This window comes from Ylistrum balloti, unplaced genomic scaffold (genome assembly GCF_031769215.1).
Source record: "Ylistrum balloti isolate Yb309-2 unplaced genomic scaffold, AGI_CSIRO_Ybal_v1 Utg370330, whole genome shotgun sequence".
Lineage (NCBI taxonomy): Eukaryota > Metazoa > Mollusca > Bivalvia > Pectinida > Pectinidae > Ylistrum > Ylistrum balloti.
Window position 1 is genome coordinate 494,087 of NW_026782240.1, and position 25,908 is coordinate 519,994.

The window sequence follows — 25,908 nt, forward strand, 5'->3', positions numbered from 1 at the left end:
TGAGGTCAGGGATAGGGGCTGAGAGGAGTAAACACTATAACCCCCAAAAACTGGCATACCTTTGAGGTCAGGGATAGGGGCTGAGGGGAGTAAACACTATAACCCCCAAAAACTGGCATACCTTTGAGGTCAGGGATGATAGGAGTAAACACTATTACTTCCCAACCTGTGACATACATTGAGACCTGTGACAGAGGTGGTTCAGAGCAGAGAAATATCTCTTCCCCACATAATCCTCATACAGATTAAATAACAGGTAGGTTCAATAACAGGAACAAAAATTCATACTAAAAATATGTTATGGTGGAAGTCATAGAATGTATCCATCATGTGATAATTAAGCGCTGACAAAAGCATAAAACATTGCAACAAAATAGAAATACATTACTTATGGTTTTCCTGATTCTATTTCAGACTGAAAGGACCTGAAGTAATCACAACAAAGCTTTTGTCTTTGTCAAAATAAACAATATCAAATAGTTCATAAACAGATAATAATTTACAATTTTGTAAACTGTGACATTTTTCATGTAAAATACAAACTAAATTCAAATCCAAAGTTTCCTTTAAGAAACAGGAATCTGTTCTGGTATGGAAATGTATTGTAATAAGTACCAGTAAGTTGAATCTGTGTTATATACAAAGGTTACATTCAGTGTTTAGCAAGCGTAAATGTTAGAGACAAATATCAATTCAAAACTTGCCATACTTATCCCAAGCCAATGAGAAATGGGGGGTAACACATCCTCTGACTCAATGTCAGGGTTGGATTTATTACAGGACTATAAGCATAGGAGGACAACACATTTCTTCTGACTCAAATGGCATCTTTATAAACTGCACATTAAATTCTTGTTCAATCTTTTTGTTCTGATAACCTGAGATCTTTACCTCATGTTTTAATATCACCAGAGAACAGTCAAGTATTATCATAATTGTACATCTAAGTCAAACAAAATACTTGCTGATTGCAAACCAAATGTCAAAAGGATGAAATAGTTCAATCTTTTTACAATTCGACTTGCTAAATGAATGCCCATTATGTGGTATTATAGCACAAAATATACTCATATCACTGATTATTTGCCAATAAAAGTACCATCTGATAGCAAAATAGATTGGTCATGACAAGCAGACGAGTGCATTTGTAGAGTCCCTAGATAGCCAGACATAGGTTTATTGTTGAAAAAAAGTTAAATGTCGGCTGATTGGAACTTTTAGAAAATTATACCTAAACGAGTAGCTATAAATAGTACAAATAATTATACTGTCCTACAAGGATTACAGAAGCAAGTGCAACTAAAAGGTTTCCATATGAGAATCAGCTTGTCTTTCCAAGAATGACAAATTGTCCCACAAAGTTGGCCAGCCCTATGAGTATAAGGAAAGAGTGGAAGGTTATCGTTGGAACAGTCAGTGTGTTCTGCTGGTGACGTATCACCATATACACAAGACATGGCAGGGCAATTGCGTAGGACAGTCCACAAAATGCTCCCACAAATCTGAAACATCAAAACTTTTAATGTACTTAAGATACACATTTTAATATGTGGTTTCTATCTTTATTTACATTTTATCATATAGTACTTTATGTTGTCTTCAAATTAATCCAAATTTAAGACTATTAAAAAAAGATCAACTTACTTATATAATTTGTATAAAACAAACATCTAGAAACAGGTATCATGAATATGGTCTAAAATGAAATATCTAGACAAATATAACTTTGATTAAGATAAATATAAAACAGCTGTTTGATTTAGACAAGGCCATATATATATAAAAAGTTCCACTTTAGGATAACTTTATCGCTAAAGACCAATTAACATTAAACAAGCATATCGAGTATTATTGCTGAAGCAATATACGTCCTCTACCACCCTCCCACCTCTGTAATACTGTAATATTGAATTTTTTTTTTAAAGAACATTAACAATGACCTTGACCCAACAACCCTAAAACTTTAACTTGTCCAAGATAAACGTGTGAAGTTAGAGTGCTGATAAATTTTCACAGATACAGGGATAGACACAAGCAGAAATAGATGGTCCGAGAGGAAAACCATCGTAATCTCTGAATTCACAGTAAGAAAATATCAATGAGACAAACTATGAAGGTCTAATCTTATACCTAATAAAGAGGATTGTGTACAAGTGGAATAGGAATACCATTCTAATGAGAAACTGCTATATTGATGTAAATAGGTTAACAGTATACTCACCCGATGATAGATCCAATATGAGGCAGAAACACAGCAAACACAACACACACAGCCACTATGCAGATATTCAGTCCCAACACATGCTTGAAACTAGGATGGAAATAAAGCAGGGCATACACCAGTCTGAATCATGTCAAATCTAACAAGCAATATTTATTGAAGCCTAAGTTATATCCAATCCTAAACTCTTCAATAATCTTCAGGAAATGGACGAGTTTAAGGTGGTGCAATCCATTGCATGGCAGTACAAAACATACGAAAATCACAGAAACTGGAAATTTTTCGCTGACCCTGCACTCTACAACTAAAATGTATTCATAGAGCTAAGTGGTGTATTACAAATCAAGCAACATACTGTTATAGCAAAGTATGAAATTGTTTGACATCAACTGCGCTTTAGAATACACTAGTATGTTACTTACCTAACACAAAAGTAATTACCAAAAAGAGGTCAAAGACCACAGTTACAAATATCAAGACATGCACATACATATATTGAGGTATTTTGGAGTATTATTCTGAATGTTTTGTTGTATTAAATCAATTGCTAACAATAGTTGTAACTAGGGGCATGAGGCCAATAGTTGCTATTGAGTAAAGGTTTCTTTCTAAGATTTTGTATCCTGGATTTTCGACCTCTGTTGGCTAAGATTTCATATTAAGGTCAGTTATTGACAAGTACTGCAACCATAAGGTCAAACATCTTCACTAGTTTGTGTTTCTCTATCAATATTTTGAATAGTGATAAAACATTTTAAGATTGGTATAAGTAGACCAAGCTGAGTAAGTCATAATTTTGTAAAGGCAGATGGTGGACGGAGAAAATTAACTTTTGAAAAAGTTTGCATAACAGTTATTTTACCTCGGCCATACAGATCCAAACACAGTGTGTAGAAACTGGACCCGGAATATATACAGCAAGAGTGGAAATACACACATCATCTGGAAAAACAGTCCAATCCGTGCCACAAATGCCAACACATATGTGTCTGCCATGTTATTTAAAAGATTCTGAAAAACATCACAACATCGGGATTAAAAACTCCATTACCAACAATGCTTCATCATTAGTTTTCATTCCTTATTCAAGACCTATGTATTTTTTACTGGGAGTACTGAATTTGATTTCATCCCAGTTGCTCAAAGCTTGGTTAGAGTTAAGTAAAGTTTAGTGAAAAAAATGCAGATATGAATTTAACAAAATTGAGAACATTCATTATCATTTCACTGTTGGAGATATATTGAGACATGTCAGATTGGCAATGTTCCATTGTCATTTTTTATATAAAGGTCTTTGTTTTTTAAATTTACACAAACCATTGGTTAACTCTAACAAAGTTTCAAGCAAATGGGACCTTAAATATATATATAATTAAGAAATATATTCTGTAAAAAAAAAAAAAAAAGGTTAAAAATTCAACCTGTCTAAGGTAAAACATATGTACAGCATACTTATAACATTATTATGTATATTTAAGACCTGGAATTGAACATAACTGGTATACTGTACATTTACCACAAACCAATTTAAGCTTACTGAGAAGTATTTATATCAACACCTTTCATACAACTGCTTTACTTTTTGTTTTTCAATGATATGTAAACATTTACCTATCACTACAAATATAAGGTGTAAAATAACCTTATCAAATAATCACAGCAACTTACATCTTCTATGCAGTCTTTAGACATTGGAAATGAGGAGTAGAACATCACTCCCATGTAAGTATAGGTGAGAGCTACCAATACATAGGCTATCACCAAGTCACGCACCTGTAACACAAATATACATCATACACCAAGGTGGCAAGAATCAGGTATTTTTTAACAAAGTAATTTGAAAACTAAACAAAGTGCGGAGGAAGTAGAGAGAAATTGCTGTTAAACAAATGCTTTGTGTAATTGTAGGTGCATCCTTTTCTCTATAAACAATCTGAGAGAATGATCGCAATCATCATTATAATTCAGGTTGACATGCATTTCAGTAGCACTTTATTAGCAGAACTTATACATGACAAAACCATACTTACATTATTTTCTGGATGTTTTTGGTTTCTAACAATGGATATCACACAATTCTGAACAAAGTAGGCTAGGGCTGCAACTCCAGTCAGGGCTGCAAATGTGCCCTTGAACACTGGAATAGAAATGACCAATGATCTTATCTTCTGGGGTAAGATATAAATAAGGAATAAAAACCTAAACATTAATATATCAGTTAGTTTACATTTAGAATCTGTATATATCTACATTCTTGAAATTGTGAATACAGACTACATGTATACAAGTTAAGTCTACAAATGATATTCATCCTTATCTTTTAACTCAGGACCACGAACACTTGACTAAGAAAAGAAATGCATCAAGTTTACCCATGCAGAACACATTTGCATGTTGTTAAAAAAAGAGAAATATTTGGTGTAGTAATACACCATGGATGATCTGTTATCATGAAGTACGTTAATTGTCTGGCTTTGTAAGCTTCTTTATCCTGAACCATCTGACCTGATGAAGCTAAGCCAGATTCTTTTAAACCAATCACATCAATGAAGACTTTGGACTTAGCCACATTAATTTTCCAAGCAGACAGTTTGATTTCCCCAGTGACAAAAATGCCAGGCTTAACACAAATTTTAAGGGGTAGAGCAATTACAATGGTAATTCATGGTCACATGTCGTGTGGCAGATTGGTGATGCCCAGTGAACATACTACTGGGTCAGTTCCAGATCACTCAAGGAGCAGTCATCTACAAATATTGTCCACACAACAGGGCAGGACAATTTGTTGTATCTACACTACAGGTTCAAGACTGATGCATATTTCAGGCATTCACTGTAGACTCATCAATGTTTGACTGCCAGCAATTGATGGAGTGTCAAGAGTAACATCACGTGTCAGCCTTATGTCAAGCCACTTCTGGTACCATGTAGATAGCAACAGTGTTTTGATTTGATGCACATTGTATGACTGGGTGAGGGATATGTCAGTGGATTTGTGTGGTGTTCATTAACGAGTCTAGATTTTCTTTGTACTACCAAGGCAGCAGAAAAAGGGTATATCGCAGATGCAGTGAGCGTTTTACCAATGTATGCATGGTTATGCAATAAATTCTGAGGGGCTCATGCCATGGTTTGCGAAGACATTTCCTAAGAAAAATCTCAAAGCAGTCAGATACTGAGACAGATCCTCCAACTATATTCAGCAAGAAAATGCTCGACCACATGTTGCTAGAGTCTGTCATGATTTTCTCACAGTGAACAATGTAAAACTTCTAGAATGGCCTCCATATAGCCCTGATATCTATTAAACATCTTAGGGATGAGCTTGATGGACAAACAAGAATACATAGAACCTCCAACTAACCTGGCCCAGATGAATTCAGCATTGACTTGAGGTAAATTAAACATTTTAAGAAATTTCATACATAAGAGAATCTGTACAGGAATCCTGGCCAGAGATGTCCACACCAGGTACTGAAGCATCATTTTCTATAATGTGGGTATCCCACTCACAGTGACTAACAGTAATACAAGTGACGTCATACACACTTTCCTTTTCAGTATTGTAAAGAGTAGACTCATCCCTTAATTTAAATTTAAGGTTTTGTATAAATGTTCAAAACGATCATAAGTTATCAACTGCTTAACTCACTTGGGCCTTTTTTTGTCGGATATAAAATTAATGTATCATAGCAGTCATGATCTAAAAACTTACTTGGTATATGTTGGCTGCTGCTAGCAGGAATGCTAAGGTCAAGATGAAACCCCCATTGTGAAGCGTTGTAAGCCACAAATATCACAAGGTAGGTCACAGAAATAGTACCTGAGCAATATATCATATGACAAAGACTTTTGTTAATCATTCATCAATAATATTACCCATAATATAATAATAATATAGTATTACTCTGAATCTCTCTCTTCACTGCTAGTAGCATTTCCTCAGAAAGTGATTTACATAAACAGTTTTCAAAGTGCATTTGCAAAAGTATTTTTTATCTATTGAGAATATTTCATTATAGCAGGAGCACACAAGTGAAAATGATAAGTAACACACAAACAATATCATTGTTTTGTAAGTTAATAGTGTTGCATATTAAAATGAATTCCTTTGTGACTCATACTTAAGGACTTGGCAACAAATTGCCAGGTGCTGGCTCTAAATGAAAATCCTGCCCTTTACAAGTATTGAAAAAGATAGCTTTTTTCACATTGTTAAATGAAAATTATTGACGAAGATAGCTTTTCATTATCTACTTTTTATTGTGTTACAATACATAGGGTACAGATACATAGGGTCAAGTATACAGATACTCACCTAAAGAATTAAATTTTGTGAAGAAAGTAGGCGACTTAAAGTTGATAAGGGGGAGAAGTACAGCGACGAGGAACAATGGCACAGTGTGGTCCTCCTGCCAAACACGGTCAAGGGTGGCATCATGGGTGTGGCTAGCTGACCCCATCCACATCAGGTGTGGAAGTGAGTTCATGCTGGCATTATGAGTTAAGTACACAGAACCATTTTGCCCAGCAGGTGGGTGAGGACAAACTGTTAAAAAATTCCATTTATCATAACATGTATGATAATAACAAAAGATACATATTGATGCATGTTTAAAATTATGATGTAGTTAGCACCAAATGCATCTACTGGGCAGTATATTGATAGCACTAAACAGAAGGTATGTTACACAAAAATTTCCACATTTCTATTGGTTATTTTAATTAAATTAGTTCTATCAACATGTATTCCAGACAGCTTGTACTACTCATCTGGATATCTAAATCAACATTCAAAGTAATTTTAGTATACAATAGTGTCTGTCATCCATCTGTTAACAAGTACTTAAAACAATTTCTTCTAATTTAACTGCAAAAATCCTTATGTGATACAGACCAGAAAAGCTAACAAGATTTTGAAGAAACTACCAGGCACAGACAATTACTGAACCACTGAATCTCTATGAGAATTGGTTTAGAGGTCCTCTCTGGACAACATATAGACAACATTAATACCCTGACCACACTGTAATGGGCAACATATAGACAACTTTAATACCCTGACCACACTGTAATGGACAACATATAGACAACTTTAATACCCTGACCACACTGTAATTGACAATATAGGAACAACTTTAATACCCTGACCAGACTGTAATACACAACATATAGACAACATTAATACGCTGACCACACTGTAATGGACAACATATAGACAACTTTAATACCCTGACCACACTGTAATGGACAACATATAGACAACTTCAATACCCTGACCAGACTGTAATGGACAACATATAGACAGCTTCAATACCCTGACCAGACTGTAATGGGCAACATATAGACAACATTAATACCCTGACCATACTGTAATGGGCAACATATAGACAACATTAATACCCTGACCACACTGTAATGGACAACATATAGACAACTTTAATACCCTGACCACACTGTAATGGGCAACATATAGACAACATTAATACCCTGACCACACTGTAATGGGCAACATATAGACAACTTTAATACCCTGACCAGACTGTAATGGACAACATATAGACAACTTTAATACCCTGACCACACTGTAATTGACAATATATAGACAACTTTAATACCCTGACCAGACTGTAATGGACAACATATAGACAACATTAATACCCTGACCACACTGTAATTGACAACATATAGACAACTTTAATACCCTGACCAGACTGTAATTGACAATATAGGAACAACTTTAATACCCTGACCAGACTGTAATGGACAACATATAGACAACTTTAATACCCTGACCACACTGTAATTGACAATATATAGACAACATATAGACAACTTTAATACCCTGACCACACTGTAATGGGCAACATATAGACAACTTTAATACCCTGACCAGACTGTAATTGACAATATAGGAACAACTTTAATACCCTGACCAGACTGTAATGGACAACATATAGACAACTTTAATACCCTGACCACACTGTAATGGACAACATATAGACAACTTTAATACCCTGACCAGACTGTAATGGACAACATATAGACAACTTTAATACCCTGACCAGACTGTAATGGACAACATATAGACAACTTTAATACCCTGACCACACTGTAATGGGCAACATATAGACAACATTAATACCCTGACCAGACTGTAATGGACAACATATAGACAACTTTAATACCCTGACCAGACTGTAATGGACAACATATAGACAACTTTAATACCCTGACCACACTGTAATGGGCAACATATAGACAACTTTAATACCCTGACCACACTGTAATGGGCAACATATAGACAACTTTAATACCCTGACCAGACTGTAATGGGCAACATATAGACAACTTTAATACCCTGACCAGACTGTAATGGACAACATATAGACAACTTTAATACCCTGACCAGACTGTAATGGACAACATATAGACAACATTAATACCCTGACCACACTGTAATTGACAATATAGGAACAACTTTAATACCCTGACCAGACTGTAATGGGACAACACCCTGACCAGACTGTAATGGACAACATATAGACAACATTAATACCCTGACCACACTGTAATGGGCAACATATAGACAACATTAATACCCTGACCACACTGTAATGGGCAACATATAGACAACATTAATACCCTGACCACACTGTAATGGGCAACATATAGACAACATTAATACCCTGACCACACTGTAATGGGCAACATATAGACAACATTAATACCCTGACCACACTGTAATGGGCAACATATAGACAACATTAATACCCTGACCACACTGTAATGGGCAACATATAGACAACTTTAATACCCTGACCACACTGTAATGGACAACATATAGACAACTTTAATACCCTGACCAGACTGTAATGGACAACATATAGACAACTTTAATACCCTAATCAGTCTAAAGGACAGCATGTAATGAGTGGACATTCTTTTTTAACAATAATAAATACTCACTGTAATCTTTAGAATTTTGTGTGGAATTAACAGCATCAGAATCTGAAGCTTTGTCTAAGAATCAAAACAAGAAATTCTGTAATCATCCAGTCTTAATATACTGCATGTAAAAACTTTAGAAAGATGAATATAACTTAAATTTTTTCAATGAAAAATTATGTTTGTCTCAAGAGAAAGATGGCAATGATTTTGATAAAGTGAATAACATTGTTTTGATGTATTTACTTTACATGAAACATGAACATTTTACACAAAAATTATAAAACTATAAAACACAAAAATTTAAATAAAAACCTATAACCTGACTATGTATACTTACGGTAGATAAAGGTGACAATATTGTAGAGAAAATTTGACATGAGTATCCAGTAGACAATGGCCCCGCCCAAAAGTGTCAGAAGGGATGAGACTACTGCCAGAATCTGGGCCCAACGACCCAGATAATGTTGACATACATCAGAAAAGTCTAAAGCCTCACTTGTGGAATCCGATGCTGTCAACATTTTAACATTCTGTTAGTTTACATATGTACATATATAGAACTACACTGAACATGTGCACAAAGAACAACAGATGTTTCACACAAATGTCCATTTAATGGTTTTATAACAGGACTGAATTTATGCCAATTAATTTTCTGTGTAGTTAACACAATCAATTTTCTGTGTAGATAACACATAATTGTATTGAGAAGACTTGGGTTACATATTTATGCCTTGTACTGCTGTCAGTGTGTCACTAAGATTACTTACACATGTCCTGTACTGCTGTCAGTGTGTCACTAAGGTTACTTACACATGTCCTGTACTGCTGTCAGTGTGTCACTAAGGTTACTTACACATGTCCTGTACTAAGGTTACTTACACATGTCCTGTACTGCTGTCAGTGTGTCACTAAGGTTACTTACACATGTCCTGTACTGCTGTCAGTGTGTCACTAAGGTTACTTACACATGTCCTGTACTGCTGTCAGTGTGTCACTAAGGTTACTTACACATTTCCTGTACTGCTGTCAGTGTGTCACTAAGGTTACTTACACATGTCCTGTACTGCTGTCAGTGTGTCACTAAGGTTACTTACACATGTCCTGTACTGCTGTTAGTGTGTCACTATGATTACTTACACATGTCCTGTACTGCTGTCAGTGTGTCACTAAGGTTACTTACACATGTCCTGTACTGCTGTCAGTGTGTCACTAAGATTACTTACACATGTCCTGTACTGCTGTCAGTGTGTCACTAAGATTACTTACACATGTCCTGTACTGCTGTCAGTGTGTGACCAAGGTTACTTACACATGCCCTGTACTGCTGTCAGTGTGTGACCAAGGTTACTTACACATGTCCTGTACTGCTGTCAGTGTGTCACTAAGGTTACTTACACATGTCCTGTACTGCTGTCAGTGTGTCACTAAGGTTACTTACACATGTCCTGTACTGCTGTCAGTGTGTGACCAAGGTTACTTACACATGCCCTGTACTGCTGTCAGTATACGGTAGCTGGTGTATAACATGAGGCCTGCCATCAATACCAGCAGTATAATGCCAGTCACAAACCCGGCCTACAACAAGCAAAGACCAATTAACCAGTACATTTAATCCTTAAAATGATGGTTCATCCTTCAACCTTGACGGCAAAATAAAAACATAAGAAAGAAAACAATTTTCCTACATTTTATTCTGCAGGATAAAAACTTGAAAGTTTTAAGAACTCTTTTTTTCAACAAAGCTGTCCCCAGAAAAAGCATACAAAGGTACATTCCTATTCTTTATTTGCAAAATATTACATCTACCCATGATGCCCCAAAATTCTTCAATCTGGTTCACCTCTGTTATATGTTCAAAATGACCTGTCTCACCATGATATTGAACATCCTAAACATACAAATGCTGTACCTGTCTTATTGCCCAAGGCATACTTAAGATTGATGTCCCCATCATGGTATTCCAAAGTGAAAATCTACAAGACAAATCAGTATGACATTAATTTCAAAACATGTTGTATGTTTTGTCATCAAAAATACATTCAGTTGGTACAGGAAATGACAAGGAGAAAAGATAAGTACATTTTTACATTAAGTCTAAGATTTACAGATTCTTTATTATAGATGAATAAACATTTCAAGTGTGCTTGAAATACGTTTTACACTATTACTACACATAGCAAGTATCACACAAATTATTTACAGACATTAAAGGCAAGACATGTACTTTGAGAGAAACATTATTCTTGCAAATGAATAAAGCAAAGTTTGGTTGGAAAAAAAAACCACTTCTGGAAAAAATGAAAATAACCTATCCTGCAGTATCATATCTGTCTGCAGAAACTTAATAGCATCGCTCTTACAATATAATAACCTCCTGATTCCATCATTTGGAAAAACTTACAATGATTATTAACATTTTGCACTGTAACATGTTTAATAAATCATAGTTTTTAGGTCAAAACCATTTAAATGTGTCTCAAACTAGATCACAACCAACATATATATACAAGAGTTCCTCAGAAGTATATGTGTCGCCTGCATAAAGTGTCACGGTCACCCAGAAATTGAACTGGATGTGCAACGTTCAACCATAAAGTTGTAATACCAAATTTCAATTCTATAACTCGAAGCATAAAAGTAAAACTGCACAAAGCCATATTCCTGAGAAATTTTCCAAGTTCAAAGGGACATATCACTGCCAAGAAGGGTTACAGACTGCCAAGAAGCAAACTCAGTGTGTAACTTTTGACCAAGAACTCATATACAAAACTGCATTTTGATAACTCGAAGCATAACCAAGAAAATTTTCGAAGTTCAACGGGGCATAACTGTGCCAAGAAAGCCGTAAATCAAACCTTATCTGTAATGTTCGACCATGAAGCCATTTCTCATATATCATGTAAAAAACTCTAAGCATAATCAAGAAAAGTACAAAAAACCATATTCTCGAAGAATTTTCAAAGAGGCATAACTCTGTCATATACCAAATTTCATTTCTATAACTCAAAGCATAACCAAAGAAAGTTCACAAAACAATATTCCCGGAGACTTTTCTAAGTTCAAAGGGGCATAACTCTGTCAAGAAGGCTTACAGACAGCTAGGAATCAAACTTCATCTGTACCCTTCTAACAAGAAGCCATATACCTAATTTCATTTCAATAACTTAAAAGGATAACCCAAAGAAGTCTGGAAAACAATATTCCCAGAGAATTTTCTACGTTCAAAGGGGCATTACTCTGCCAAGAAGTGTCACAGGCAGCTGGAAATCAAACTTAATCTGTACCCTTCCAACATTAAGCCACATACCAAATTTCATTTCAATAACTCAAAGGGTAACCCAAAGAAGTCTGGAAAACAATATTCCCAGAGAATTTTCTACGTTCAAAGGGGCATTACTCTGCCAAGAAGGGTCACAGACAGCTGGAAATCAAACTTGAAACAAATAATACAGTAAAGTTCAAGTTTTGTTCAGGTATATCCCTTTAAAAATCTGAATGAATATATTGATCAAAGCTATGACTTTCTTGACTTTCAGTTATGATCAATAAGGAAATCGTTAATGGTATGGTTGTGCATTTCAGGTTTGTTTACAAATGGTGACTCCACACTGCTACTACTGGTCATTCATAAATTTGATTATCTAACTATTTCAGAGGAAGGCTAATGATTTATTCTAAATGAAATAAATAGCAACTTCCTTGATGCATCTTAGCCATTGGCAAAAAAAAAAAGGAAATTATATAAAGTTAACTTATCATTGGAAAACACCAAACAAAAAGTCTCAATGATCATCACCATTTCTCAGACAATCAAGGACCATTTATCCATCAATCACAGAATGAAAGGAATATTTATCTACTTTTTGAGCTCTGATTTGTTAGCTGACCAAGCGTTTTGTTCAAATTTGTAAAAAGTGAACTAAAGAAATCAGTCCTTACATGGTGATGATGCTGTTTTGTTCACCTCGAACAGTCACATAGATCACACTGAAGAAATTTGGTGGCACCACATGGTCAGGCATTTGCTATCCAAACAGAAACATACAAAATGATTCAAACGGATGAATAATGTTTAACAACTTACAAATTCTGTGTGTATGGTTACTCAAATATCCACTTATGTTATATATATTGCTGTACAGTAAAAGTCTTTATTCCTAAATTTGGAAAAAAGTGCCAACACTTAATGTTGATCCAGAAAGGTCTAAAACAGCATGGGAAGTCGCAAATGAAAACAAACACTTGACTGCCATATTGGTTTATCTTAATCAATAACAACATATTAGCAGCACTGAGATACTCATAATGGATTCACCAACAAAATTATTTTGAAGTCACCTGAATCAATCTGATAAATCGTGAGTCAAGGAAAGTACAAGAATTATCACTATACAGATCATTCAGTAAAACTTACTTTTTATGACTCTTGAACAAAAATGTTTGTTAATTTGATGCAAAACAGGAAAATCCAACAGAGACATTGCCAAAAAAAAACAACATTCAATTAAACAACATTGCAGAGACACAAGAAGAGCATTGGCTTTGCAATTGTTTGCTATAAATAATATACATTATTCTGTATACTTGAGACTTACAAAGTTGCTGTTTCTGTATGGAAACAACCTGGAATAGTACTTGTAGCGACTGACCACAGCCACGGTACTGGCATCATGGTTGGGTGTGTTGATGGAGTAGTACTGTACAGGACGCCTGTAAAATTAATTCACAAATTATCTTTCTGTTGAACACAGGACACATTTGTTTGCCCCATTACCCCAACCCATCCATTCAAAAAAAAATATCAACTTATATTAATTTGTTTGCCATTATCCTTGCATAAACATGCCTAATGTCAAAACCATGAGTTGGTGCCAAAGCTAGCCCTGGAATCTTATATGGTAAATTTCCTCTGCTAGCAGTTTTCATTCTTGAACGTAGTCTTTGAATCTCTTGCCAAAGACCAACCTCTCTGGAGCCCATATCAGTGAAATTTGACCTCCCCTTTAGTCTGACAACCACCTGACATGTTTTTTGCCATGGTGAATCTTTCATTGACTAGTGGGTTTTAAATGACTTAAAGGACATGTTAAGCACTCAACTTTGCAACAGTGTCATGTATAGGTTTCCTAAAATGTACCACCTGATCAACAGTGATGAAATATGCAACAAAGCAAGGCAAGACATTATGTCACAGTGTTCAGAGTAAATAAAACAGATTGAACTGCATATCAAACAAAATCTAGGCTGAGGATCAGGGTATTACTAAACCCCTTCCTACCTATCCTAATCCTGGCTGTCAAGATTTTTTCAAAACAACCGGACAGTGAGACAATGAAATTAACACTGAGAGAATGTGTAACATTAACATCTGTATTGCATTTAAGTGTCTTTACAGGACAGAGTATACATCAAAAATGTTAGAATTATAACTTCTGTAATTTTTGCAAAGAGTAAAATGATCCTGAGTTAAGAAGGGAATCAGCTAATGCACCACCTGCCTGGGCCTGGCGGAGTTTGAACACTAGTTTTTAATGCTACATGTATATATTGCAGCAGTTGAGATTAAATGATGTAGTCCCTGATCCGCAGCAAAAAATGTAAAAATTTAGTTGTTTTTCCGACACAGGATCTTTGTTTATCAACACAGGATTTGTTTGATTTGGAGTCACCAGAAAGAACTATGTACTGTATATACCAGGATATTTTCACCCCTTCAAATTATTATTGCAATTGTACCAGTATACACAAATTTATCTCATTTTCATTTCAGTCTCCGACAATTATTTAGAACAGTTATATAAGTATAAAAAATTTGTGCCCTCATCTTAAATTTGCCTTTGCTTCCTATTCATGGACAAAAGGGGCAAGAATTAAATGGCTTATTTATTTATTTATTTTATTTTACAGGTTTTACATCCACTATTATGGCCTTTCAGGCAACAAGTAAACATAGGGGCGAAAGAATACCAGTAATTTGAGTATACAGTAACGCTGTGAACGTTAATACACAAAATCAAAAAATAACACCATGGTATCCATTAAACCTGAATGTTAGGTCAATAATTTATCAGAAGAAATACCTGACTCTCCTACTATTTCCATTTGTATTCCCATCATCATTGACCCTGTGAATAAAAAAATACTTTTATATAGACATGTACACAAATATATATGTCATGAGGCAAAATCTGTTCAGTTACAGAAACCATTCCTTCTTATGTTAACTGTTATATGAAAATCAGGATATAAGAGCCTTATCTGCACTGATTTGATATTGGTTCTTTGGGGTTTTCTCCACATTTATTTGTTTTATGAAAAGTTTGAGGAAAATTTTCAACATTTTCAAGAAATTATAACTTAATCTGTACTAGACATTGGAATGGCAGCTGTAATAATGGCTACAGATGATAGTAATAGTTAAGTCTTCATTGATGTCTCTGGATGTTTGTGAGGACACAGGCAAATTGTTCTAGGCCTGGATTTATAAATGAAACTACAAAGCACAGGGGCATGCAACAGGAATACATTGTCAAAAATCAAATTCACTAGAAACAAATATTATATATAGTGTGGCAGGATCAACTTTTAATATAATGTGAATTGTATTGTCTCCGTTATTGATAAATCCTGTTTAGTAGTTTACATCTATACTGTATCTTGTTCATCAGCAGGGCTCTCACACCCCATTTTGGGACTGGGGCCCAGGGCCCTTAGAACTGGGAAAAATAATGGTTTTTCCTTAGAATTGGGAAAACTTGGGGTCTAAATTGGGAAAAAAAGATACTATTTTGCATTGGGAATGGGGCCGAATATTGGCCCCAAATCTGGCAGATCGAGAGCCCTGATCAGTCACGTGTATACCTAAGGGTTAGTCTCGTAAATTGCCTCCCTATATAGTGTCATGTGGTCAGCTTAATTTTGTCTTGTTTCACAGTCTTATGTCTTATTTTACTGGTTGTTTTGATTTTGTAGTATTTGTAAGTTGCGGTCATTGTTTGACAGACCGATGGGTGGATCGTATGCTTTGTAACAGTAATCTTGAAATACCTGTCACCAGTAAAACTTTACTTAACTATCGATCAATCAATATCAAAATGTAGACACATCTGTTTGTCAGCGAAGTTTGTGCTACACACAGAGTTCATACTCTTTCGATGTCTATGATAAACTATGGTCAGAACTCGCCACTGGTTTCATGTCATTATTGAATATGATATACCCAATCAGTATCATGTAGCACATTCTAGATTGTTAGGAAACTTGATAAATGACAAGCAATGAGCATGTAATGTTAACAATGCCCCTGTGCTCAAACTAATATAACTTGTAAGTAACGTTACGCCGTGTTATCATATACACTATACACATACTCCTGATCAGATAATAACATATAACATCTGACTATTTCCCACCCCAGTTTGTAAAACCCATTGAATTACATTCATACGATTGCGAGCGCACTTGCATTCATCCGTATCTAGCTGCTACCGGATGAATTCCTCACTGTTCACATTTGACAACAGGCATGTCAAGGTAAAACACAAAAAAGTGCTAGGTCTAGCTGAAAAATGCGACGCGACACGGGGAAGTGAAAGACCCGTAGAAGATAAATGATACACATACTTTTTCATCATTTCCAGCTACAGTAAATGTGAAATCCTATTCGCCATGAATAAAATATATAGTTAACACGGTTTGACGTGGTTATGTTTATACGAACAGCATAGCAAAATGACAACAATAAAGCCTTACGCTCTGGGTAGAAGAAGGGGAGGTTCTCGTTTGAAATACTCACTCCGATTCCTCTCTGATATCATCGTCGTTGAGATGAAGGGGCGATTTTTCATCCCCACTGCTACTGTCGGGTGATGACCCACTCATTCCAAATCAAATATGAATCGGAAATCACATGTTAGTTTGCTGTCAATTGTGTCAAACTCTGAAATGTGAACTTTATCCACAGCAGAAAACTGCTTCCTGTTATAGTCTTTTCCAAAGTAGGATGACGCCTACAAGTATAGTGTGTTTCATGAAAGCTACATATTTTATTTCTATATATTGTACACCGTAGTCCTCAGCGCTGTTTTTGCAACAAAAATTATCAATAAATTGAAAGTGTAATCATTAATAACATTGCAAGCCACACTATTAAAAAAGACACTAAAATGTCATTCATCCAGATATCATATCAAAGAATAACAATATGTTATTATCATGTTTTGCACTTATCAAACATGGATTTATTACAATATATATTTAGGTCGCCACAGCTTCTTATTAGTTTAAACATATTTTATTCGACAAAGCTGTAAATGGATTGGGCACAAGTTATTTCAACTTATAAAACGCCCTCTCCAAAATACAAACAAATAAACACAATGTACATAATACAATTATGACAATACGTATTTCAAATCAACAACAAATTGTTATTTATAGAAAGAGTGGGGAAGTAAGGGAGAGGGAGAGAGAGAGAAGGAAAGGGATGGAGAAGAAGAAGAGAGAGAGAGAGGGGGGGGAGAGATAAATCAGTTACATCGGATTTAGATATTGAAAATGGCATGAACCGTTATACTTAAAACCTGCTACTGGACTTTAAACAGTGCTGAACACATGAAAAATTCACAGTTTGTATCATACGACAACTCTTGGTTACCAAATAAAGGCAATTCTAAATCACAAGGAACCTGCAAATCTAAGTCGTTTAGATTCTGGAAGAGAATATTTCTTTCAGTATCAAAACGACCATATACAAAGAAAAAATGACAGGCATTCTCACAAATATGTCCACATGTGCAGCTAGAGGTTTCCACAAGGCTCAAACGGAATACGTTGTAATTTAAAGAACTACACTGGTGTCTAAGCTTCGTGTGGATAATATCAAGTTTGCGGTCGCCAATGCCAAAGTGAAAAGGAGGAGAAAATTGATTACTAGGTATAAATGAACTTTTGAAAATACTTAAAGAAGCCGATGATCTTCCAGAGTTTTCGAGAGAATTCCAAGAACGAATGCTGTTGACGGAAAGAAAGAGGATCTAGTTAAAGTTAATCTACTATATGGTACTCTGTAATCGTTTGTGTTTCTTAAAGGATATCGAACATCGTCTTGGATAGAGGAGGGAAGTAAAGAGGAAAGATAATCCGGAGTTTGATTATTACGTATCTTATACAAAAGCTGAAGTTTTCTTCTCTTTCTTCTAGTCGATAGAGTTTCTAAACCTGTTTCAAAGTATAAAGATTGGTTACCTGTATAAGATGGAAGACCTGTGATAATTCTGGCTGCTTCACGTTGAGCTTTTTCTAACTACATTATTTTTTTATTTAACGCATGTAAAAACATAAAAAGGCGAACACAATACTAGAATATATGGCTATCTTGAATACACTGACAAAGGAATCCGGTTTGTTCAAGAGTCTAAGACGTTCACTAAGAAATCTAGAATATGTTCTAAAATAAAAAGCACCAACAGCGCACCTCCAAGAATCAATACAACATCCCATTATGGAGAGTAAAAATAATAATTTTTGACAGTATTGAGGCGTCTAGTGGTACTTTTTCGAGCACAAAACCATACATCATCCGAGTAACTATATAACATAAATGGTAGGAAGTAGAAGTTTGTGAGGAAAGGTGATAGTAGGGGTTCGAGAGAGAAGAAAGTGAGTTTGGACGCAAAGAAAGTAATAAGGAAAGCAATGAAACAAAGTTTAGGAAAGAAAGTCGATAAGTTCAGGAATATTGATATAGAAAGGGAAATAGGAAGGACAGGTAAAGTAACAGAAAGCATGAATATATACATATTTAAGGTGAGGGTAATTAACTGTCCTGATACAGGTTGAAATAATGATGTTAATTTGAGATACAATCGGCCTGAACCTGAAGGTACACATGGCGGTGTAAAATTTAGTTTTAGCTATATACATTTGCTATTTTCATATTGTACATGTCTTTACAAAATACTCACAAGCTGAGTAAGGTGTGAACGAAACTTCAAAACAATACAAACTGCACTCGGGGCTGAAACATAATCAGGGTACTCAAAAAAACTACATACATTTGTATGTCTTACAGTTCAAAACATTTCGTAAGAATGAACTATGTATAGAACTAGACACACGATTTAACATGACACATAGTGGTGTCCAGTAGATATATAGATACTACCTGTCAGGGATATATCTTCTATAAATACACATTGTACTATTTAGTACATTTACAGTGTACATATCGTATGGGAAAAAAACTGTTCTGTACGTATAGACTCAAACAAACAGAAAATGAAACATAATGATTATATCTAGTTGCAGTCTTTTTCTATTGGTGTTATTATTACAGTATACCAAAACTGACAGCCATGCCATTACAGACTTACATTTATATGTAAATGATTTCGACTTGCGCTAGCCTGATCAACTGTACCGAGAGCCTAGACTACACGTTGATAAAAAAAAACGCTAGCCTGACCAGGCTCCAGAGAAAAAACTTTTTTTTTTAAGGATTTCGATTTTTCAAAATAAATACTTTTTGTACGTAGGTACATGTAGTACGGTAAATATATAGTACTGTAAGTACTAAAAGGTAAAATAAATACCTATTGTAAGTATGAATTATAATATATATATGGTATGGGTATGTTTACGTCATACCTGAGTGAGAGAGTGGACAATGTGTAGAAGTCACATGACCATAAACTAAAGTACGTACACAATTTCAAAATGGCGTCGTCCACTTCGGGTGGGTTTTGCCGACATCATTCAGGTACTCTACTTCCTTTATAATTGGGCATTGGCGCAAAGAAGACTAGAATGACAGTATATTTTATGGAGAAAACCATTTACGACGTAATTGTGTACTTTTCTAGTTAAACCCGATCAACTGATCTTCCGGGTCGACCGTCATTAGGATAGCGTTCACAATTCTATAACAATATTGATCATCTGGCTCTTTACGATAAGATATAAACAATATCCACATCCCTAATTATTAATATTGTGATATCATGTAATTTCATAACCCAATTGTGTGAAAAGAGCGCTTAATTTGAAAAATTTAAATATTATTGTAAAATTCGTATCGTTCGTAATGGTGGAATGTGCATGCCTCTCAAGTAATCTCGTAGGCGCATGCGCAGCCAGATTTCATTACACATGCAGCGATGGCACAGAATAGTCCTACAGCTCCCACCGAGACCTGGTAAGACAGACTGACCAGTGTCATATTATTGTATATAGTTTAAATCCATTTATTACTTTCTGTTGGATGTTTATGTGATAATATTTATCTATATCTGTCTACTACAGTATTTATATTGTAATTGTAAGCTTGTGTAAAATATAAATAAACCACTACAGAACCTTAGAAAAAGTGTCCATGTACTGATTTAACCGAGAGGACCTTACAAATATACAAAGCAAATTAGCATTGTTTAGTTAGTTACCAGTTGATTTCAATATATGAATGAAAATCTAATACCACAAAGACGTATGTTGCCCTATTCAACAGCCTAAAAATGAAAACCATATAGCCGAGCTATCATCTGTTTAAGTGCATCTTTATACAGTTGCCGTTTATAAGCCATACCATATTTGGTTAAAATCGAATTTCCGTCCAGAAATAAGTGATTATTAACGACAAAACTTTCAAAAGTTACAGGAGTCGGATTTATTAAAACATCGAAACGGTCAGAAATTATAATATTTGGCAGGTAGATTCGTGGAATGAAGGTAAAGTTTGCGAACTGGAATGACCTTGACTGTATTCAACAATGTTTAGTCATAAGTGATATCAGCTTTCTAGCTTTTACTCAGTTTATATCAACTGGATATCTCCAGTTTGTATGTACGGCATAGACTCTGCTATAGCTATGTCTCTAAATACTGAGTGTAGAACCTAATCCAGTTTAACATGTCTGAAAATATGTAAATGCTCATGGATGGACACTTAAACAAAATAAGTTTGAACGTTGTATGTGTTAAAAGAAATTACTTTTAATATAAGCAAAGTATTAACCTCTTATTTTGCTTAATTCATGAAGTCATAAATCTAATGGAGCACAAGGTAGCAGTACACAGTTTCTCGGTGTGGACATGGGTGATTTTTTTGCTCATTAGATTACCCCATTATAAAGGTTTTAATTAAAAATGGAAAAAAAAATCCTTGCTAAAATTGGTCCTGTCATGTTAAAGTGGGCAATGTGGGGTTTCATTTTTTTTTTTTTCAGGATAATATTTTAGCTTTGTGTTGGAGATTACTATTTGGGCAGTCTCGAATCTGTGTCTACGCACCAAAAACTAGCTTTACAGGAAGTGAAATTTTCATAGTGTTTACATGTGTTCATGTTATGAAGAGTTTCCGAGTTGGAATTTGCTGAAATGTAAATACTTTGTTACCATGACAGTGTTGTTAATTGTAAGATAGGTGTTTAGAATTAAATTTCTCCTAGAAAGTTATAGTGTTGGGTTGGAATTAGCAGTATTTTTGCATTTTTAGCATTTTTTCAGTAGGTAACCATGACAATCAAATGTCAGAAATCAGAGGAATTTTTTTTACACAAATTTCATCTCTCTACTGTTAATGTAATTGTTATACAGTTTATAAATATATATACATGTAATGATGTATTTTTCATAACCAATCTGCTAAACCTGTATATCTCAAACATGTTTCAAACAAAATAATTTCAGGAAAAATGCAAATTAATTGTTTACTGCTACCCAAGGTAAATTGCTCGTAAACGTGATCTCGTTGTTAAAACATAAATTTATGATCTAATGTCACTTATATACAACAAACCAATATAAGCAGTTGGGCCATTATAGTCATTTAACTAAATCGTTCTATAACTCTCTACACACAAGCGAATGAAGTCGGATTTACTGTACATCTCTGCAAACTGATGACCTCAGTTTTTGTAGTACTTGATGGTTCTTATTTCAGACTCATTGGATTCAGACAGCACATTTAGGACCCTTCCAACCAATCCACTTTTGTTCAGAAGAACACACACCACACCCACAGCATATCGCCTGACTGAATGCGAATTGCTGATATGCCATCTGTGTTCTTCTGTATTGCTCCAATGTACATTCCTTTTCCACTGACCAGCTCTACATCATGAAATACAGTTTCAATAACTAAATTGCTTCTGTTGTCATAGACAGCTGACCATGGACTGAAATGTGGTTGTCCATCAGTTTCATCTCCTCCGTAGTTAAATAGGAACTTTAGTGTTTTCTCAAACACAACAACTTTCCTACACCGCTTGTCATCACGTTGTTTACACCTATATACTACTGCAAGGTTACTTGTCATTGGACAGTGTGAAACAGATCTTGGCATCGTGTAGCTCTCTTCAACATCGACAGAGTTTAACACGTGGCCTTCTGTTGTGTAGACCTTTATACTGTGCAAAGTACACACCGCTACATTTTCCTCTCTTGTTATGCAAAGACAAAATGTTTGCGTATCTGTTGTAAACCTTGCCTTTGGCGAAGTTGAACCAGGAACAAGTTCAAAGATTGAATTGCTTCCGAGGCAAATAAACCAAAGACTGTTTGTTTTTGGTGAAGTGCAGATACATGGTATGGTCGAACATTGCTTGATCTTATGTTTTATATTACCTCGAAAGTCCACTAGTAACAACTTGTCAGACTGCCAATGACTAAGCCAAACACCACTGGGAGTTGGGCAGATTGCAGAGCATTTCATAGGATTCCTGAAGTGTTTCTGTACAGCTGGTAGTGCAAGCAAGTCCACGTTTGGAGTTGTCTTATGGTGACTGACATCGGAAGGGACCTCTGTAACTGGACGTTGTGCAGTTGTACCCCGAGATGTTGTGTTAGTTGATGTCGATTGGTCTTTCGATATAGTCAAAGTGCCAAGAATTTTTCTCAGTTGTTCAGTGATGGATGTTCGAGATGGATGAAAGTCAGCGTCATGCAAGATGGGTTCATCAGGATGTGCAGGAATATCAGTTGAAAGAGCGGGCGATTCATCGTACACCTGAACTGGGCTTCCAGTCTGTAACACCATTTTACAATCTTTTATTTGTTCAAAGAGTGACTCGTAATTGTTCTTTAGCTCGACTTTGTACAAAATCTTTGTTCTCCGCTGCCAGCCTTTTGGATAGTGCGTCATACTTATCGATTATGACGTCAATCTCCTGTTTACAGACTTCACCCTGCTGCTTTACAAGTTGACAAGACTCTTGGAACTTTGCGTCGTTTTCAGCTAGTCTGTTGTCAATTGAATCCATTTCTTTCTGGAGCTGGACAAGATCGTTATTCTCAATGTCATTAATAAAATTCTGCAGTTTGGTTTTCCTTTGTAATGTAACATCCGAGAGCTCCACGAGACTGTGTCACTTGTGAGTGGAAAGGCTGCATGTAAGACAGATAAGAATATTACAGTCCGAGCAGTGTAACAGTACATCCTTATTTCTGTGGACAGCACACTTAGAGCTCCCCTTCGCCCTAATAGGTGTCTGGCCATGGCTCTCTACCGCAGGTACGCTTGCAGCCATGACCAACGCTCTAATATGGCGCCACACACCCGGATGTAACGGGAACACATCCTCGGTTGTTATCATGCCTACACGTATACATTTACACTTGAACAACATCATGATATTGCAAAAACGGAATGAATGCAGTCATGTGTCTCCAGACAAACAGAATATATACAAAAAAAATTATCTCTAATTTTAAAATTTGCTCAACGAAAACAAATTAATTCATAATACCAGAGAGATCAGTTTTCTGGTACCTGGATGTAGTTATATGACTTGAAATATACACAACATTAAACTGCTAACCCGTATTGACTACCCAAACAAGTTTGAATGATATCCACTGAAATTAAACAAATGATGTTAATGAAAACTACAGAAAACTATATCTCTCACAAATGCACAATTTTGATAAAGCATAATCAGTATCATTCTATCATATCTGGGTATTGAGAAGAAGTTTTTGAAACCATTATGAATCATTTTGGCCCCATCCTGGATGTATCTGGGTATTCGGGACGACCTATATGATTTGAAAATCGGTTCATGAATCGATTCATGGGATTTTGAGAAATAGGGTCGATCATGTCGCAAATGTAGATTGTTTGCATTCACACAATGTCGGACAAAAAGGCGACGTAGGTCACGTGTGATTTCCTCTCAGGTGACCTTAAAACCAAGAAAAAGTCTTAAAACTATGATAACCAGGTGGGCGCAAATATTAATAAAATATGTTGAATTTCATTTTTTTTATTACCTTTTCCCCAATTTTTCAGGGAGTGGGAAGGGGGGGGGACACGTAGTTGTAAGATAGAACGAAAGCTTACAAAATCCAGGCTATCTAGATTTCGCAAGTTGCATATATATATTTTATATTAAAACATCATGTAGTACTAGTACATCGTTATGTTCTTAGTATAAAGAAAGTGGTTTACTTGCAAAAGCGATGGCTGTATGTATGTGAAGGTTTGATATATGAATCAAGAAGTTTACATCCTACCATACTTTCAGTACATCAATGCGCCTGTCATTTCCTACAGTAACTTGAAGCCCTTTGTGTCCGAATCTTTCAATTACAAACCAAAGCTGCAGTAGCTGAATTTAGATGATCCAAGAAACATTCCTTTCCGACGTGCTATTTTTTATATTTCTTCTTGGCACAGCTGTACCATATGGTTGCAATGACCATTTGGAAATTTGTCTAGTACCCCTAACGCTATGACATTTTTACGTCGTAATCGTATACACTGACAGCTGTATTACAATTAACCTACCGTATACCTTATGGAAGCTTGCTTAAGCGGATTCGGCTAATACTGCTCCTGACGACCTGTGGTAACTAGCTTGGAAATTTCATAAGATTATTGATGGAACTGAAACAAATAAGTTCAAGTTCTTTATTACCTTGAGTCGTGTGACTCATTGGTTAAAGCAAACAACACATAGACGATTTACAAACATATAACAATATACAAAAAAAAACAGAAACAACACAAACCCGGAGAGAGTAAACTAGGCTATCAATTGCGGTTTTCTCTTAAAATGCAAGCTGCCTTAATATATTTAGACAAGTTTGTTATTTCTTTTGTATTGTTCGCATTTAAGAATTCTATCAATTTAAACATACTAAGACTCTTAACTATTTGTCAATTTTTGAAAGCTGAGTTGGCAATTAAGAGAACGGGTGCTTTAAACAGTAATATCTGTTCAGGGTTACACAAATACATAAAGCTACTCGAAGTCTACTGCGTTTAACTTTTCAATAACAAACAAATGCTACAACAACTTAATAAAGATGACCTGAGAGCTCTCAATAGTGGCGAATTCTGAATAAGGGCAAAGTTAGGAGAGGGGTGAAGGGGGCGGGGGTCCAAATTGGCTCAATAATGATAAAGAACAACACCAAACCAAATGGAAATCAACACTTTTCACATAATACTATATATATTGTTACATGGCCCCTGACATTCGATGCTATACCCCCTGGACAGGTTGTGAACGGGGATATCGGATTTGTATGTCCTGAGCAGGATATCCACGGAAAGTCAAGGCTGTACGTGCTGAACAACTTGCTAACACCCGCGGGAAGTCGAGAATGTACGCCCTGAACCGATTGGGAACACATTCGTGAAATAGAATCTATGTGCGAAAAAAATGGAACCCAGTATATTTTTGGTTGATAGCCTTTATTCCAAACAAAAGGTAATCGCCTTCATGCTTTGAGAG

General features: G+C 35.5%; 1 protein-coding gene and 1 pseudogene across 1 annotated transcript; both read right to left on the minus strand.

The window, feature by feature from the left end:
• Positions 1-494: 494 nt before the first annotated feature.
• On the minus strand, positions 495-17,074 carry LOC132553469 (neutral amino acid transporter 9-like). The gene is made up of 15 exons (XM_060217718.1): positions 16,971-17,074; positions 15,256-15,300; positions 13,771-13,885; positions 13,115-13,200; positions 11,085-11,148; positions 10,657-10,750; positions 9,510-9,683; positions 9,191-9,244; positions 6,540-6,770; positions 5,937-6,044; positions 4,252-4,358; positions 3,890-3,994; positions 3,084-3,232; positions 2,222-2,311; positions 495-1,502 (listed from the first exon to the last, which is right to left on the minus strand). Exons 1-15 carry the CDS (start codon positions 17,054-17,056, stop codon positions 1,322-1,324), a joined length of 1,689 nt encoding a protein of 562 aa, XP_060073701.1. The 5' UTR covers positions 17,057-17,074; the 3' UTR covers positions 495-1,321.
• Positions 17,075-22,077: 5,003 nt separating this feature from the next.
• On the minus strand, positions 22,078-23,763 carry LOC132553481 (uncharacterized; annotated as a pseudogene).
• Positions 23,764-25,908: the final 2,145 nt, after the last annotated feature.

Bases quoted from the DNA above. Each gene is read 5' to 3' on its own strand.
- LOC132553469 (XM_060217718.1), bottom strand. From the start codon at position 17,056: ATGAGTGGGTCATCACCCGACAGTAGCAGTGGGGATGAAAAATCGCCC. The intron at 13,886-15,255 runs GTATTTCTTCTG...TTAATTTTACAG, and splicing joins GGAAATAGTAGGAGAGTCAG to GCGTCCTGTACAGTACTACT. The intron at 10,751-11,084 runs GTACAGCATTTG...TGCTTGTTGTAG, and splicing joins TGCCTTGGGCAATAAGACAG to GCCGGGTTTGTGACTGGCAT.